General features: G+C 49.9%; 1 protein-coding gene across 4 annotated transcripts in view; it reads right to left on the bottom strand.

The window, feature by feature from the left end:
- The window catches only part of SPTBN4 (spectrin beta, non-erythrocytic 4), a 75602-nt gene that overhangs the window by 4643 nt on the left and 52213 nt on the right, over positions 1 to 18746 (bottom strand). For all 4 annotated transcript variants that reach the window (XM_019629776.1, XM_019629779.1, XM_019629780.1 and 1 more), the window contains 12 exons: positions 14000 to 14224; positions 12972 to 13061; positions 10119 to 10397; positions 9897 to 10027; positions 8830 to 9034; positions 7173 to 7553; positions 5650 to 5894; positions 3200 to 3338; positions 3016 to 3100; positions 2453 to 2649; positions 1279 to 1889; positions 399 to 468 (listed from right to left, as the gene is read on the bottom strand). In XM_019629776.1, the coding sequence (XP_019485321.1) occupies positions 399 to 468; positions 1279 to 1889; positions 2453 to 2649; positions 3016 to 3100; positions 3200 to 3338; positions 5650 to 5894; positions 7173 to 7553; positions 8830 to 9034; positions 9897 to 10027; positions 10119 to 10397; positions 12972 to 13061; positions 14000 to 14224 (2658 nt within the window). The remainder of the gene's footprint in view (positions 1 to 398; positions 469 to 1278; positions 1890 to 2452; positions 2650 to 3015; positions 3101 to 3199; positions 3339 to 5649; positions 5895 to 7172; positions 7554 to 8829; positions 9035 to 9896; positions 10028 to 10118; positions 10398 to 12971; positions 13062 to 13999; positions 14225 to 18746) is intronic.

The following is an 18746-nucleotide window of genomic DNA, read 5'->3' as shown; positions in this document are numbered from 1 at the left end:
GTGAGTCTGCCAGTACTCCTAGGTTTGGACTCCCTCTTGATCTTGGGGAGGAAGGGGCCATGGAGGTGGGGTGCAGGCAGGTGTAGGAGGAATCTGGGGTTTCCTTCTGTGTGTTTGGCTGTCTGTAAGGAAATTTGAGACTGGATAAGAGTCCAGGGCAGATGTAGGAAGAAACTCCAGTGTGTGTGTGTGTGTGTGTGTGTGTGTGTGTAGAAGGGAGGAGTCTCAGGTCTGTGGCCTGTCTCATCTTTCTAAGGGAGAAATTTTCAGATTATGGGGCGGCGGCATCTGGAGGCCCTTTCCATCCCCTGAGAGCCTCTCTGCAGTATTCAGATGGGAGGGACCCAGGGCTAGGCACTGGTGTCCCCATTCCTCACCCATCTGATGGCTCAACTTACCCCAACAGGGAGCACTGGGCCTGCTTCTTTCTCCTGCAGCTGCTCCACAATGTCAGCCAGGGTGGCCTTCCTGGGGGGGCGGGGGGGGGGCAGGAGAAAGACCCAATGGAACTGGAGTGCTTTCTCCCAGGGACCAGCCTGGCTGGCTGGAGTAGCCTCCACCTCTTAGCCTGAGACACCAGGCCCCTCCCTAGCCACTTCTGCAGCTGCCTCACAGATGTTGGCCTTACACACCACAAGTGCTGGGTACGTGGCTGCAGAATGGAGGACGGAACCTCTCTCCCCTTTGAGTTTTAAGCAGCACAAAGATCAAAATGCAAACTGGTTCCTTCTAGCCTTTGAACATACAGTTTTTTGGTGTTCCCCACCCATCGGTGAGCTCCCAGGTCCCCTGGACTTCCTCCATCCCAGCTCTAATCATTCTGGGTCATCACTGTCTGGTGACATCTGTTTCCTCTACTGGACTGTGAGCCTCATGAAAGCAGGACTGGGGCTGGCTGAGTCACTACTCTCCCCAGCACACACCACACACAGGGCAGGCACTCAGTAAATATTCATGAAATACAAAGTTAAAAATGGGTCAAGGAGTCATGGTCACTGAAACATGTTTGACCAAAGACCTCTTTCTGGGGACACAGCTGATCGATCTACACAATACCCTCTGGCTAACTGTCCTTTCCTTCAACGGTTAGAACTGCCCCGTGGGACAATGGGCACGTCTCTTTCACACTCAGTTTACATCTCTGCAAAACGGGTACCATGACTTTCTCCCCCCTCCTTAGGCAGTTCTGAGCCCAGAAGCCCTCTCCACTGGGCCTGTGCGGCTCCAGGAGCGCTTAGTGTTCCCCTTCCGTCACTCCCTGGGCACATGGGGCCTCACCCCCTGGCCAGCTCTCCTCTGATGGGCGTCTCCTGTTCACTGGACTCCTGCCGCTCCAACCGCCGCTCACGTCGCTCGCGCCGCCGCTCCATCTGCTCATAGCGGCCCAGGGTAAGGCTGTGTGCAGCCTCGTGCTCCACCGATTCCTGCCGCTCTGGCCGCCGCCTCCGCGCAGCCTCCTCGGATTGATCCACGGATTCCTGCCGCTCTGGCCGCCTCCTCCTGGGCAGCTCCTCCGCGCGATCAGCTGACTCCTGGCGCTCCGGCCGTGGCCGGACCTGCTCCGCTGCAGTGGGGACAACTGGGGTCTCCGCCGCGTCCGCTGATGGGGCCGCGGGCTCCATCCTAACCGGCACCTCCGGCAGCCGGTCGATGCGTGGCTGGAGGCGCTCGGGCTTGAGCTCCTGGCGCACATATCCCACCCGGGTCCGCACCTCGGCAGACAGCGTGTCCGAGGCCCGGCGGGCCAGGGGCTCCAAGCCTCTCTCATAGCCCCCTGGCCGCAGCAGAGGTGCAGCCTTAGCCGCCAGTTCTGTGGGGTCCCCAAAGAACTTGCGCCCCAGCAGGGGGGTGGGCGGCTGCTTGCTCTGTTCCGCCTTGAGTTTCTCGATCTGGGAACGGAGGGGCCAGTGTCAGGGCCAGGGGCGTGGGACTGGGAAGGTGGCTCTGGGTTGTCTGACCCACCACCCAGTTTATTAGGTTTTATTAGTGACAAAACAAGGTTGTCCAGGCCTGTGCCCATGCTTTGCTCTCTGCCAGGAACTTAATTCCTATTTTCTCCAGCAAACACCTAGTATTCTTTTAAGAATCAGCTAAATCGTCATTTTCTCCGGCTGCCTTTCTGAACCCCATTGCCTCCTTCCTTAATGTCCCCCGACCCAGGATCTCAAGACTACAATGGTCTCCTTTCCTCATTCTTTAAATCTCAAGTCAGATTCTCCCAGGCCAGGCCAAGTGTTTCTAGGCTCCCACAACCCTTGTGCTTTGCCCATCCCAGCCCTGGGCTGACAGGTCAGTCCCCGACACCCCCACGCCCAGACTGGGAGGGAGCCCAGTCTGTCTCTACCTCACCCAACACAGCGCTGAACACCAAGTCCCAACGTGTCTGTCTCATCTAGAGGGATGCGGTGGGGCCCTGGGTGAGAGAGGGGCTGAGGCAGATCTGGGTGCTGACCGTGGTCAGGCGCCGCAGAGAGCTGAACCTTTCTTCCCAGGCTGCGGCTGCTTTGCGGAAGGCCTCGTGTCTCCGGATAAGCTGCTCCACCTCGTCCACACTGCTGCCCAGCTCCCGGCTCTGCAGGAGCGGCTCTTGGGCTGTCAGCCAGGCATCAGCCACCACCGCCTCCTGGGCAAATTGGTGCACCTCCAGCACTGAGGGGAGACACATGAGGTAAGGGTGCTGGGGCACCTGTGGGCCCTTCATGGGGCAGTGGCTGTCTACTCTGACCATCCACATCCCCTGGCTTCCTCTGAGTGGCCAGCCCTGACCACTCTGAGCTCTTCAGGAATGAGGTAGCTGGAGCTACCTTCTGAGGGCACCAGTTTCTCCCCTAGGTATCTGCCACCAGGGCATCAGTAGCAAGACAGCCCCCCGTCTGCCCTGCCAGGCTTTCATGTTTGCTACTGGGGACCCATGAGTGGGACACAAAGCATGCCTGTGTCACCCTCTGGGCCTTTGTACACACGCTGGAGCATGTCCCTGTGCCCTTGAGGACATGTGTCTGGGCCCCCACTCACTCTGCTGCAGCCACTCCCAATGGCGGTCCCACTTGTCCGACACTTCCTCCTTCCTGGATCCCAGCTTGTCCAGCTGTACCTGGATCTGGGAGTAGTGGGTGGGTGGGTGGGTGGGAGGGGTGTCAAGGGTGGCTCCCACCCCAATGGGCACAGATGGTGGAGGACCCCCTGTGCCCCTCCCCACCTCATCAGCCATGGCACTTTTGTTGAGCAGCAGAGAGCGACCCAGCTCCTGGCAGGCTGTCAGCTCAGGCACCCGTGCCTCCAGCTCGGTCTTGAGACCCTGGTGGTAATTCATGAGCACCTCCACCGATGACACGTCCCTACAGTGGGTGGTGGGCAGGGATCTGAGCCACAGGCAGCCTCCCTCAGCCTGCCCCATATTCGCAACTCGAGAGTAGCCCCAATCCCTGAGGCAGAAGTTCCACATCATCTCCAACACCCACCTCCTATGACCAAGCTCTGAGGGTCCAAGGTTCTCCACTGAGTCAAGGATTCCGACTTTTTCCAGGTTGCTACAATGGCACACTCTGTGATTCTAAACTAGTGTTTCCAGATCCAAATTTTTCTAATTTTCTAAGGCTATACCTCTGAAGGTTCCACTAGACAATGAGTCTAGCCTTCTAAGTCTGTGCTGTTCAATACGGCAGCCATTAGACGTGGGTGGCATTTGAGCACTGGAAATGTGGTTGGCCTGAACTGTGTTAAAGTGTAATGTATACACCATATTTTGAAGATTTAGTATAAAAAATAATAAAATATCTCAATTTTAATATTAACTACATGTTGAAGTGATAATATTTGGGGTTTACTAGGTTAAATAAAGTGAATTACTAAAATTAATTTCCACTTGCTTCTTTTTACTTTTTTAATGTGGTTACAAGGAAATCTTAAATTATATATGTGGTTCACATTTGTGGCTTGCATTGTATAACTACTGGACAGCGTCGTTCTCCACTGTCATATGTCCAAAACAAATTCCAAATTTCCAAAGGTTCTACCAGTCAGCAAGTATAGCTTTATAAGACTTAAAATGTCCAAACTTATTTCTGAAGGTTTCACATTGTAATGGTTCCTACCTAAGACTTAGACTGTATAGAATGATCTGATTCTCCCCTGAAATTCTCCATCTCGGTAAATTCACCCATCATTCATCCATGATTCCGTTTTCCCTCAGCCCTGAAGCTAATCCATCAGTCAAAAGTGGACATTTATAAGTTTAAAGAACATCCTATGAAATGATATGATACCTGAGATTTGTTTTAAAATAACTCAGCAAGGGGTAAAGGGGGAATGGGAGAGTTTATAGCAAGATTGGCCAAATATTAATGGTTGTTCAAGCCAGGTGTTCACTATATATATGTGGGTTCGCTATACTGTTACAGCTATTTCTGTGTATATTTGAAATTTTTTACAATAAAAAGACTTTGTAAATTCCTAAAAGCAATCCCTTCTCCCCATCTCTATAACCACCACACTGGGCCAAGCCACCATCATCAAGCAGCAGCCTCCTGACTGGCCTACCTGCTGCCATCCTTGTTCTCCACACTCTTGCTTCTCACAAGGCATCTGGAGTGATCTTTCTCAAATGTACATCATATCACATCACTCTCCTGCTCTAGACCCTCCCATAGCTCCCATCTCACTCCAAGAAAAGGCAAACTCCTCACCACGTCCTACTGCCCCTCAAACCTCATTTCCTACCTCTCTCCACTCTCCCCCTCACTCCCTCCATCCCGCCACAATGGTCGTCTAGCTCTTCCTCAAACATGTTTACCCACAATCTACCTCAGGGCCTTTGCACATGCTGAACCCTCAACCTGGAAAACTCTAGTCCTCACTTTACCCAACTCACCATCACCTCATTCAGGTCTCAAACTTCACATCCTCAGAGAGGCCTTGTCAGCTAGCACCTCGTCCCATTACCTTGCTTTATTTTTCTTCAGAGCACTTATTACTATCTGAAATAATATTAAGTGTTTCTTTACTTATCTGTTGCCTGTCTCCACCCTCAGAATGTAAGCTGCATCAGGGCCTGCTCACTATCTGGCACACAGTAGGCATTCAATAAATATTTGCTGAGTAAAGGAATGCAAACCCAAGGCCTCACAGTCACAGAAACAATGCTATGTGAGTGCAGGCTTAGTCCCTAAACCCTCCCATGTGATCCTCTTTTTCTCATCTGCAGCTGGATGCAGTGTGTCCAGCAAATGACTCCCAGGGCCTAGTGATTGAAGGATCTGGCACCTAATCACTGTGGGACAGGCTTCTGCCGGACACCTACGTGAGGAATACATCAGTGCCTACTACAAGTAGGTAAGACACACATACGGTCCCACACCTCGCTGTCCCTATCCTGGCTACAGCCCATCCCATGCCATAACACCCCCACAGGGAGGACAGTCATGGGCAACTGAGAAGGACAGAGGCAGGAGGACACTCCATGCTCTGAGCCCCCAGTGCCAGGCCTGGGGTCTTAATACATACACATGAAGCATTTAGAACAGTGCCTGGCACACAGAGGTGACATGCAGGTATTGGTTATTGTGATTTCTTATGGGAAGGGGACTGCTGATGGGCTGGGGAGTGGCTGCCCAGAGGCAGGTAGGAAGCCTGAGGTGGGATGAGGGGCACCTGGGCTTGTCAGCTGCCCCAATCTGCCCGGCGATGCCATCCATCCAGGAGAGCAGGTCCCGGGCCTGGCTGTGGAATCGCAGGGCATCGGCTGTGGAGCTGACGTGAAGGCGGGCGTCCTCGCAGGCTGCCAGCAGTTCCTTCCAGCCCTGCATCACCTCCTGCTCCTGGGTGGCGATGGCCTCCGCGTGCTCACCCGCATACACCGTCCGCAGCTGGGCTGCTCCCTCCTGCAGCTGTCGTACCTGAGGGGCACGCCAGGTTGAGCACAAGCCCTCCATGGGGTTCAGGCTCTGCCTTCTCTTTCCCCCATCTGCTGGCTGGGTGCAGAGCCTAACAACAAAAGGAGCCTGCACCCTGGTGATTCCACAACTGGGTTCCCTTATCCGCTGCCTGATTTCCTTTTGACTTCCCCACTTTCTGACTTTCTTTAGACCCACCACCATATTTCTCTCATGTATGTTGCCTGATTTTGCTCTGACTTACCCTGCGTTCTGACTTCTTTTAGACATACCACCAGGTTTCTTTCGGTCCACTGCCTGATTTCTTTTGGTCTGAGAACTCTATGTCTATCGGGTCTGTCATCTCACATTTTCAGGCCCACCTCTCTCTTGTTTCAGACAAATCTGATTTCTTTCAGGAAGCTTCTTGCTACCTTGTTTACGACATATGCTGTCTAATTTTTTTTCACTCCTTTTTTTTTCACACTCACTAACTACTGCCCAATTTCCTGCCGAATGGCTACTAGATTACTATCAGGTCTCCTGCTCAATTTCTATTGGTTCTGCTGTGTGAGTTCTATTGGACCCGCTGCTCATTCTCCGATCTGTTTTGGAGTGACCACCACACTTCTATCAGATCCATCACTATCAATCTCTCCACCTGATTGCTAACAGTCATCTGCATGATTTATATAAAAATAATTGTTCAATTTCTGCATTCTATTAGACCTGCAACCCCATTTCCTTCAGTTCTACTGCTTGAGTTCTATTAGGCCCACAGCTTCATTTGCATCTGATCCACCTCCCAGTTCCTGTCAAATCCATTGCCTGATTTCTATTAGCTCTGTTGCCATTTCCATTAAATCCACCCCCATTACATTTCCTTAAGGAAATCCATATTATTTCTATCAGAGACCTGATGCCTAATTTCTATCTGCCCCACAGCCCCATTTCTCTTAACCGTTTCCCAATTTCCTTTAGACAGTCCATCTGGACTTGGGTATGATTCACTTCTAGCAGAACCCCTGCCCAACCTGCACTGGAAATATTGTCTAATTTCTACCAGACATACTGTACCACTTTTTTTTTGCCACTGTCTAATTTCCATGCACCATGAAATCAGACCATTTTCTACTTGCCTCATCATCTAATTTCTCTCTGTTCCATGGCCTATTTTCTATCTGTCCCACTGTCTAATTTTGACGTGCTCTACAGCCTGATTTTTGCCTGCCCTGTTGCCCACATCACTTGGCCATGCTGTCCAAGTCTTCCCACCTCCCCTCCTGGCCACTGGCACCCCACCTGGGACACAAGGAGCTGCAGGTCATGCTCAAAGGCACGCAGAGTCCGCTGCATGGAGCTGGCACTGGGTCTTGGCTCAGGCGGGGCTGTCAGGCGGGGCAGTCGCCTCCGCTTCTCCTCGATCTGTCCCTGAAGTTCTCGGGCATCACTGAAGAACTTATGCAGCTCCCGCGAGGCAGCCAGCAGCTGAGCCCGTGTGCCCATAAGCTCCAGCAACTCGGCCCAGGCCTCGTTCAGCCCATCCTTCCACTCAGCCATGGTGGCCGCCGCCGTATGGCCACACTCGATCAGCTCATCCACCATCTGGTTCACAGCCGCCAGCCGCTCCCGCCCTGCTGTGCCAGTCTCACTGGCAAACTCTGAGAATTTTTCCTGCAGCACCTGCCACCAGGAAGTGGGGGGTACATCATGGGCAAAGGTGCTGTATACACCAAGCCCTCTCTAGCTCACCACCTTGTGGCAGGTGAGAATAATAATAATGACAACCATAATTTTAAAAATCTAACACTTGGCCGGCCAAGTGGCTCAGCTGGTTAAGAGTGCGAGCTCTGAGGAATAGGGTTGCCGGTTCCATTCCCACATGGGCCAGTGAGCTGCGTCTGAGCTGAGCTGCCATTGAACTGCCAGCAGGTGGCAAAATGGCTCAGCTGGTGAGAGCACATGCTCCTAACAACAAGGTTGCCTGTTCCAGATGATGGGCTATGCCCACCCGCAACTAATTGAACACAGCACCTTGAGCTGAGCGGTGCAACTAGACTTGGAGCTGAGCTTGCTGCGCCCTCCACAAGATTGAAGGACAACAACTTGGCTGTTCCCCTCCCCCAATTCCCCAATAAAAATCTTAAAAATAAATAAAATAAATGAATAAATCTAACACTTATTGAGCACTTACTCTGTAGCAATAATAGTAACAACAATAATGGAAGCAGTAAGATGATAGTAATAATAACTAATACTTGTTAGGCACTGTGTGTGCCGAGTACTGTCCTAAGTGCTCTACGTTACAGTAGTCCCTCTTTATCCTGTTTTGCTTTCTGTGGTTTCAGTTGCCTGTTATCAACCATGGTCCAAAAATATTAAATGGAAAATTCTAGAAATAAACAATTCCTAAGTTTTAAACTGTGCGTCATTCTGAGCAGCATGATGAAATCTCGCTCCAACTCACTCCATTCTGCTTGACACGTGAATCATCCCTTTGTCCAATGTCTCCACGCTATATACCTCCCTGCCCACTAGTCACTTAGTAGCTGTCTAGTTTATTAGATTGACTGTTGTGGTATCGCAGTGCTTGCGTTTAAGTAACCCTTATTTTACTTAATAATAGCCCCAAAGCTCAAAAGCAGTATTGCTGGTAATTTGGATAGGCCACAGAGAAGCTGTACAATGTTTCCTTAAGTCAAAAGGTATGTATGTGTAGGAAAAAACAATGTATATAAGGTTCGGTACTATTCGAGGTTTTAGGCATCTACTGGGGTCTTGGAATGTGTCCCCCGTGGATAAGGGAGCTGCTGTATACTAATTCATTTGGCTCACAACAGAACCATGAGGTGGCTGCTATTATGATCCTCATATTATGGATAGGGAAACTGAGGCCCAGAGAACCTCAGTAGCATACACAGTAGTCACTGTTATTATTGTTATTACTGATGATGCTCACCGTGACGTGCTCAAAGTCCTGGCCGAGCTCAGGTGAGCCAGCCACCACCTCCTTCTCCGCGATCCAGTGCTCGAGCTCGTCCACCTGGCGGCTGAGCTGGTACAGCCAGTACTGCTGCTCCAGGCCCACCCTGCGCTCCTCACCCAGCTCCTTGAGCGCCACGTACAGGCGGTCCACCTGAGACTGCCGCCGGCTGATCTGCTCGCTGATGAGAGATAGGAAGGGGCAGAGATGGAGCCCCTGAGACTTACAGGACAGAGCTGTGATCCCTTGACCCCCCTCTCAGGGCACAGTTGTATCTCCTCTGAACCTTCAGGCAGGGTAGTGTCCCCTCTGCGCCCTTCACTCAAGACTGTTTTCTACAAGTCTTGGATTCAGTCAACCCAGTACTTGCATCTCAGCGCTCAGGGAAAACTCTGCTTCCCTAAACTCGATAAGCTTACCACTCCTCTCAGGAACTTTTCTATTTCTGGGCCCCATGCCGCTCCTCTCCAGCAACTTGGGTGGGGCTCCAGACTTCCTACTTGGGTCTGCAGCCAATCCAACTCACCTCCAGTCCCAATCCCCAGGTTCTAGCCCTGTGTCCCCTCTCAGATCTCACTCCTGGGCCAGGCCTCCCAGATGTGGCCCTTAATCCTGACCTCAGCGAGGCCACTGGCCCTCCATCCAGGAAGTGTCAGGCCATGCCCAATCACAGCACTCCAGGCTTTCAGTCCTCCCAGATACTGCTCAGACACTGGGTAGGAAGAGGACCTTCCCCAGTCCTGAGCTCTTACTTATCTCCTCAGTCCTAGACATTGCCCCCCACCCCCTAGCGCAAATCCCAGTGCTCCTGGCCCCACCCTCTCAACCATTCCTGGGCAGTGCTCCTCCATTCAGGTCCCAACCACCTGCCAAAATCCAAGGGCTCCAGCACGCAGCAATAAGGGCCGCTCCCATCCCAATGGCCAATGCTGGCCTTGTCCCAGGTTCCAACAACGAAGCTTCAGATCCTACTGGACCATTCCCTAAGAGATGGCCCGACCCCCATCTGGCCCGATCTCCACACCTCCCCACCCCCAGTCCACCTGTCCGGGTGCCCCATCTCCAGCAACGCCCGGCACTGGCGTGACAGCTGCGCGATGCTTTCCTCGTAGTTCTCCACGCCCTGCTCCAGCTGCAGGTGCTTCTTGAGCAGCTGCAGGGTGCTCTGTTCATCCTGAGGGCACAGGGCGCCCGCGATGAGGTGGCAGCATCCGGGGCCGGGCTCCAGGGCCCCCAGGTCCCCCGCCCCCCCAGCCCGGGCGCACCTTGCCCTTGTCCTCACTCATCATGAGCAGCTCCTGCTCGCCCAGCCACGCCTCCACCTCGGCCATGTCGAAGTAGTACTGCTCCACCTGGAAGGCGGCGTCCAGCACCTGCTGCCGCCGCTCTGCAGCCTCGCGCAGTCCCGCCCAGGCGCTCTGCAGCTGCTCCTGGCCGCGGCGCACGGCCTCCGCATCTGGGCTACGCAGCGCAGCCAGCGCGCTGGCGCGCTCCAGCACCTCCTCCAGACGCGGTCCGTGCGCCTGGATCTCCCGCCGCAGGCCCTGGGGGCGGGAGGTGGGGGATGTGGTAAAGAGGGTCGTTCTGAGACCCAGCAAGACCGCGTGCGCCTCCGCGACTGGCACGTTCCAGGAGAGGCAGGCAAATACCCGCACATCTACCAGCCTGTGCCAGGTCCCACGTAAGGATTTGCTGTTACTCATACCCCGTGTGGCAGGTGGGAAAATGAGCAGAGAAGTACCTTGCCCAATAACAAGATGCTAACAAGGGGTGACAGAATTTGAGCACAGGAGGCTGGCTCCAGAGATTGTGCTCCGAACCAAGATGCCTGGTGACACAATATCTCCCTAATAGTTAAACACAGGCCTGAGAGGCTGCTCAGGGGCAGTTGGGGTATAATTTATACATAGCAAAATGTACAAATCTGAGGGGTACCACTCGACACATATTACGTATGTGTATCCTGTGTACCCAGATCGGGATATGGAACACTTGCATCACACCAGAAGGTTCCCTCAACCCACCCTGTACTGGCTGAGTACTGTATTTAACCTCTCCTATGCCTCAGTTTCTTCAACTGGCAAATGGAGACCATAATAATGGCCAACACTTACTGCCTGCTAGGCACTTCACTAAGAGCTTTGCATAAGGTAGCCAGTCATTTAGTCCTCACTCCATCCCCAGCAGCTAGATGTTATTATTCTAATTTTACAGATGAGGAAGCTGAGGCACAGAGAGTTCAGGCACTTGCCAAAGTCACATGGCTAGTGGTGGCTGAGGATATCTACCCTGTGGGGGTGCTGTACCATAGTGCTCTTAGAATTGTGCCTGACACACAGTAAGTGCTCAGTCAATATCCACAGCTATTAATCGTTTAACAGCCCCCATGGATCCAGCACTCTCACACATGGCTGAGCTGCCCCCCTCCAATTTTAAGCATTAAGTGTACTTGATGGTTTTCCTCAACCATGAAAATGACGGGCCAGTTCTATTGGTCCCCAACACTGTCCACAGCCAAGAGTATTTTCATCAAGATGGAAACACAAGGGCCGGCTGAGTGGCGCATTGGTTAAGAGCTGGCTTGGGATGCCAGAGGGCCCCGGTTCGGATCCCACATATGAGGGCCAGTGACACTGCCCTCCACAGCTAAGATGCTGAACAACAGCTCGACCTGGAGCTGGGCTGCCGTGAGTCGCCGGCGACGGCATAGGCTGCAGCCCCCTGTGGCAGTGGGTTGCCATGGGCTACCGTGTGTGGCCAGCAGCCGCAGTGAGCGCCCATCCAGAAGCCAGCGACTGATCTACCTCGCCCGGGAAGAGTGCAATGATGGTGCCAACTTGGGCCAGTGAAGCAACGTCCTCCACAACTAGACTGAAGAACAAAATGACAGCAACTTGTCTGTTCCCCTTCCCCCAATTCCCCAGCACTGTTCCCATCCCTCCAATTCCCCAATTTAAAAAAAAAAATCTTAAAAAAAAAAAAAGATGGAAACACAAAATCTAAGAAAAACTCTAGCCTCTTAAAGAACTTCCTCTCGTGCAGCATGATCACAAACCTTTCCAAATAATTTGTGTACCCACCTCCCCACCACCCTTCCGTGCCCCATTCTTCCAACTTATATTATTTTGGTAAAAGGGGCAATGACAATACCTCATAGGGTTATTGTGGGGATTCAATGGAGTAACTGACATAACCCCGAGGACAGTACTTGGCACACAGTAAGTCTTTAATCAATGTGTTGTTATTATTAATAGTATTATTACTCTTCATTTATGTGTCTTACTGTGGGCTTTGGTGAAAGAGTTACTTTGACCAAAGGGTTCCTCTGCTAAGCTATTGGAGAACCACTGCTCTAAACCAACTCGCTACTTATTTAGATGTGGAAACTGAGGTCCAGAGAGATGAATAGAGATCTTGAGATTTTAGGGGCTCAAAAGCCCCCCCTGTCGAGCTCAGCTTAAGAATCAGCATTCTCTTAGGAGTCCTTTCTCCTCCCTCCCTGTGGGTGTTTTGAGTTTTTGTTTGTTGTTGTTTTTCTTTTTCGTGGACCAACAGTCATTCCTCTTACTTCTAGTCACGGGACCCTGATTTTCTTTTGTGGAACTTACTTGCCTCCATTTCAGCCCAGGTATTAAGTTAAGGCTGACTCCACCTGCCATCACAAGGGTGGGCCCTTAGCCCAGAACAGGCCAATCAGAGCAGTCTAAACTCCTGGCCATCATGATTAGCTCAGGGGTGGATATGTGACTCAAGTCTACCAGTACGAGTTATTCCTAGAACTACTGCTGATTAGTGAGACTGGGCATCTTTTTAGAGAGAGAAATTCTTTCGAGTTTTGCTGGTGGGATGTAAACTTGAATCTGCTGGAGGTCTTTTACCACCAGGAGAGGAGAGTTGGCCTGAGAACAAAGCTAACACAGGAAAAAACAAATAACTGGGCTGAAGCTGAATGATTCATGCTATCATGGAAGCACCTGGATGCACCTGCCGCTGCTGTCCACAGTCTTTTCAGTGAGGAGAGCCAACACATGCCCCTTTTTGGCTTTAACAACCTTGAATTTTCTATCACTCAAATGCAAATGTGTCCTAACCCACTCCCTCACCCAGGCTCTGCTTACCTGGTTCTTTTTGATGTACTGCTGCACAGCCTGCAAACCATTGCCTCGCTCTGTCTGCATGGCCAGTGGCAGCCGCTCCTGGACCCATGCCTGGAAAGGATACAGGGAGCAGATCAAAGGGAGAAGGAGCCCTGCATCTCAACTACACCGTAAACCATCTGTGCAGTATCCAAAGTCCTTCCTCACCTAAGAGCCGGCTCACTTCTTTCGCCTTCTCTCTGAACATGCTCTCTGCACTCGAACCAGACTCAACGTTTACCTCTGGCCTTCACACAGGCAGGTCTTGCTTCCTGGAATTCCCTTCCCACTCCCTCAGCAGGCTCATGTGTACTCTTTTGTCACGTCTCAGCTCAGACACCCCCTCCTCCAGGAAACCCTCCCTGACTTTGGACCTTGGCCAGTTGCCTCCTCTGGGCTCCCACGGTCCCCTGCCTCCCCCATCATAGTCCTAACCACCTTGAGTTGTCACTGTCTGGGGACAAGTCTGTTTTCCCCTTTGGACTCTGAGCCCTCTATAGGTAGAAATGGGGTCTGCCTTGGTTACCCCTGTGACTCCATCATCATCCAAGCACAGAGCTTTCTCAAGTGAATGACAAAATCAGTGAGTGAATGAATGAGCAAATCTGGGAGTGGCCGAATGAGGAAATGAATGGATGAGTGATGAGCGAATAAATGAGAATCAGTAAATAAATGAGTGGGGGTAGGAAAAAATGAATAAATACATGACTTCATGAATAAACCAGTAAGTGACTGAAAACGAGTAAATGAAAAAAAAGGCATTGAGTAAATGAATGTGAAACAGTGAATGAATAAGTGAATGAGTAAATAAGAATTGAATGATTGAGTCGCTCAATATACCAGGTCTCTTAACCAGCTACACCCTTGAATCCGTCAAAGTTCCAAGCCTCCCCCGTCCCCCTTTCCCAGTCTCCCAGTCTCCACCTCCTCAGCCCGCTGGACCGCCTCTTGGCCTCACGCCCCGCCCCGTTATCCTAGTCCTGCCCCGGATTCCCCGAGCCGGGCCTCACCAGCTCGTCATCGAGGTCGTGCGCCACCTGGTGCAGCTCCTTGGAAGCGAGCAGCAGGCGGCGGCGCTCCTGCAACGGCTCGAGCAGGCGCACCAGGCGCTCGCCCACCGCGTTCTGCCGCTCGCCCACCAGCTCCTTGCTCGCGGGTTCCAGGGGCAGCGCCGCCGTCTGCGCCTGCAACTCTCCCACCTCACGGTACCACTCCTCCACCTGCGACTCCATCGACTGTGGGAACAGGGGCAGGATCAGCGGGGACCTATCCTCCCTCCCGATCCTGCTGTGGCTCTCTAGTACCTGTATGGTGACAGCAAACCCCTCGCCATGGGCCACCATTCCACTCTCCCTTTGCTCATTTCCCCTCCAGAAGCGCCACCCTTCTCTCTGATCCTGCACCCCACTAAGCAATCTCCTGCCTCAGGGCCTTTGCCTTCGCTAGTCCCTCTGCCAGACATGCGCTTCCTTGTCATCAGATTTCACCTAAAATAGTACCTTCTCAAAGAGGCTTACCCCCTGGACTAAAGTGGTCCATTATTCATTATTCTCAGAAAACCCTTTACAGTTGATGGGATCCCTGTTTTATGGAGGAGGAAACTGAGGCCCAGAGAAGTTAGGTAATTTGTCCAAGGAGCCAACCTTTCCAAATACCAAAAATAAATACAAAGCTGTGGTGATTTAAATGGTTGATGTGCCATAAGAATAGGCGGAAAGTGCAAAAGCAGACCTAAATACACAGGAGAATTCATATATAGATGCCATTTCAAATCTCCAAGGAAAAGATGGATTATTCACTGAATGGTCATGGGCCAACTGGCTAACCAATTTAGCTGGATCCCTTCCTCACTTCTTATGCTGAGAACAATTCCAGATGGATTAAAGATTTAAATGGAATAAGCAAATCCATAATACTAGAAGAAAACCTGGGCAAATGTTTTTATAATCTTGGGATGGAGAAAATCTTTCCAAGCATAAAAGCCATTAAGGGAAAGATTTACAAATTTCGCCACATGAAACACTTTTGCATCAACTAAAATTTCTAGATGTAGTTAAAGGCAAATGACAAACTAAAAAAAATATTTAATACATATTAGAGTAAGGAGTTTCTTTAACAAAGCAATTCCCCTTTATACTGCTTCCTTTGTTTCCGCAGCACTTACCACCATCGGATTACTGTCTTTGCTTGTGGGTTTTTTATTGGTCTCCTGCTTCCAGAATGTAAGCTTCATGAGAGCAGAGGATGTGTCAACTCACCTCTGTATGCCCGAGTGCCTAGAACAGTGCCTGACATTTAATAGGCCTTCAGTTGTGATTTGTTCAAGTCACAAGTGAATGCCATCAACAAAGAAAGGCTGCTCAAAAGAGAAATGGGCATCAGATGTGAACAAGCAGCACACAGAACAAAAAATGAGCACATTAAAAGATGCTCAGTCTTGGGCCTGCCGAGTGGCGCGATGGTTGGGAGCTCACTTGGGATGCCAGAGGGCCCCGGTTCGGATCCCACATATGAGGGCCAGTGACACTGCCCTCTGCAGCTAAGTGGGTTGCCATGGGTACCATGTGTAGCCAGCAGCCAGCGTGAGCGGCCAGCAGCCGCAGTGAGCGGCCGTCCGGAAGCCGGCGACTGACCTGCCAGGGAGGAGCGCAATGATGGTGCCAACTTGGGCCAGTGAAGCAACATCCTCCACAACTAGATTGAAGAACAAAAACGACAGCAACTTTTCTGTTCCTTCTTCCCCCAGTTCCCCAGTGCTGTTCCCATCCCCCCAATTCCCCAGTTAAAAAAAAAATAAAAACAAACAATTGTCAACTACAAGTGAACATATATATATATATATATATATATATATATATGATGCTCAGTCTCACTAATCAGCAGGAAGATAACAAATTAAAACAAGGTATCTGTTTCTATTCATCAGATTGGCAAAAACATAACATCTAGTGTTGGCAAAGATGCAAGGAGATGGGCACACTCGGCCACTGTTGGTGCTGGTATAAATAAGTATAGCCTTTTTGGAAGGCCATTTGGCAGGTCCTATCAAAACGCAAAATGTGTCAAAATGCTTTGACCCAGCACTTGCATTTCCACTTCCAGGAATATATCTGAAGAAATACTGACTGGCACATATGGACAATGAGGCTTGTCCAAGGAGCTCAACGTAGCACAATTTATAATGGGAAAAAATTGGAAATAACGTCAATGCCCATTAGGAGTAAAATGGTTAAACAATTCCACAACGGTATGGAATAGTAGCCAAAACTTACTGTTAAAAGGGAAAAGCAGGGGCTGGCCAAGTGGCTCAGTTGGTTGAGAGCTCGCTCAAGAGTGTGAGCTCTGAGCAACAGCAGTTCGATGCCTGGCCCGTGCTGAGCTGTCACTGAGCTGCCAAAAGGTGGCAGGATGGCTCAGCTAAAAAAAAAAAAAAAAAGAAAAAGGAAAAAGCAACTTATAACATACATGTGAATATATATTTGCAGTGAATTTCACATGCATAAAACTCCCCTGGAATAAACAAGAAATTAATAGCAGATGTTACCTATTGGGGGGATGGGAATTTAGTGAATGGGGACAACAATGAGAGACTTCTCACATAGGATTTTATATAGTTTTTGATATCTGAACCATAAAATATATTCAAAATTTTAAACATGTAAAACAAAAATAAAAAATAAAAACCCACATAAGTACATTTGTAAATGCATAGAAAGAGCTCCAGCAGGGTGTACACCAAATAATAATTGAGGTTCTCTTTGGGGTGTGAGGCTGGGAGATGTATTAAAAGGAGGTTTTGTTTTACTGAAGATTTCTAGGTTCGTAAGATCTTTTACCAAAACAATATATTTACGTATTACTTGTGTGAGTCTAAACAGATGGGGGCAAGCTAGAAAAGAAAACAAAGTAATAATGAAATTAAGTGGCAACAGATTATGGCAAAAGACTGCAACCCAGAACTCAAAAACTTAAGAACCAAGTCAAAACTTTTGTTCCAAGATTCTGAAATGCAGAGCCGTTGGTTTTGCCTGCCCAACATCCATCCCTTCCTTCTCAGGACCTCACATCCCACTTTCAGATCCTGAGCTTCTTGAGGGACTAATAAAACCTAGAGGGCCACATGACCCAAGCCTAGCCTAGAGGTGCCCACATGACCCAAGCCTGGCCAATCAGAACACTGAAATCACCCTGGCCACAGGGCTTAGGGTCAGGGATGGTTGTGACCTAAGCTGGGACAACAAAAACGATTTCTGCTTCCTAAGGGCTGATGAAACCCAGCAGTCCAAGAATGGCCATGTGACTCAGGCCTGGCCAATGAAAACACTGAATCACCTGTAGCTAACAAGGATTGGGTAAAAGATGGCATGTGACCTTAAATCAGCCAGTGAAAACTCTTCCCACTTTTGTTGGAAAACTATGTGAGCTCAGGAGGGGTGCTTTCTTTCCCACGGGGTTCCTAAGCTGATAGAATGTAGGCCTGGAGTATTGGGGGCCATCTTGCCATCAAGAGGAAACAGGCTCCCCAACAATGAGGCCATACAATACACAGCAATACAGAGGAAAGCAAGGCACAGGACTGGAGACAGAGATTCCTGAGGACATAATTTGAGTAACTGATCCAGCCATGCCCGAAGCTGCATAACCCCTCCTAGATCTTTCAGCTATGTGAGCCAACAATGTCCCCTTTTAGCCTAAGTTAATTTGGGTTGAAGTCCTATGAACTGCACCTCAAAGAGTCCCAACTGATACAGTTCACACTCCGAAGGAGTCATAAAAATGGGTAAAAATCTAACCTTATAACAAGTCAAAACCATGTAAGATGGAAATTTTTAAAAGGCACAATCACAAGCTGTAGAAATCAAAGAAAAGTAAAATAGTCACCCCAAAACCTTTTTTACTAACAAAATAAAAATGCATTAGAATTCAGGAAATTCTTAAATATCACCTGAAATATTAAGGTTATAAGTTCCAGTTTCCCATCAGATGAAAACCCTTCTACAACCTCCAGCAAGTGGCCATATGACCTGAGATGGAATAATTCCAGACACTGACACCAAACATTTAATGTGTATCTTTTCCTGCAATCACGGACAAAGGATGCAGAAGTACAATGGTCATTAAACACACAAAAAGATACAGCCTCCGTCAGTGTTCAGTAAAATGCAAATTAAAATAACTACAGGACAGTATCTTTCACTCAGATTAGCAGAGATGAAAAAGCTTGACAATACCTAATGATGGTGACCACGGGGGGAGAGGGATGCTGTTATATTGCAGGTGTGTCCACTGCCTTTTCAGAAGGATATTTGGCACTATCTATCAAGAAGTTTAAATACATACACCTTTTGGCCCCAAAGTGTCACTTTAATGAACGTTTTGTACAGAAACACTTGCACATGGGCTCAAATACGTATGGACAGGAATGTCTGCTGTGGCACTATTTATACTAGCAGACTATTGAAAACAGCCCAAAGGTCTCGCAACAGAAGGCTGGTGAAAGACAGATTGTCAAACCAGCCCATGGAATACCATGCAACAGTTTAAAAGGACAGGACATATCCACAGATTTTTTAGACAAGGAAGGGTGTCTAGAGTGTTTTGTCAAGTGAAAAGGCAAGCTTCAATATGGCGCGTATGTCACGTGTATATGTGTGTGCACAGAATATTTTGGGCCAGCCAAGTGGCTCAGTTGGTTAAGAGCGTGTGCTCTGAGCAACAGGGTCGCTGGTTTGATTCCCACATGGGCCAGTGAGCTGC

This window comes from Hipposideros armiger, unplaced genomic scaffold (assembly GCF_001890085.2).
Source record: "Hipposideros armiger isolate ML-2016 unplaced genomic scaffold, ASM189008v1 scaffold_867, whole genome shotgun sequence".
Classification (NCBI taxonomy): Eukaryota; Metazoa; Chordata; class Mammalia; order Chiroptera; family Hipposideridae; genus Hipposideros; species Hipposideros armiger.
The sequence above is the reverse complement of the archived record's forward strand: the minus strand, read 5'-3'. Positions and strand labels throughout refer to the sequence as shown.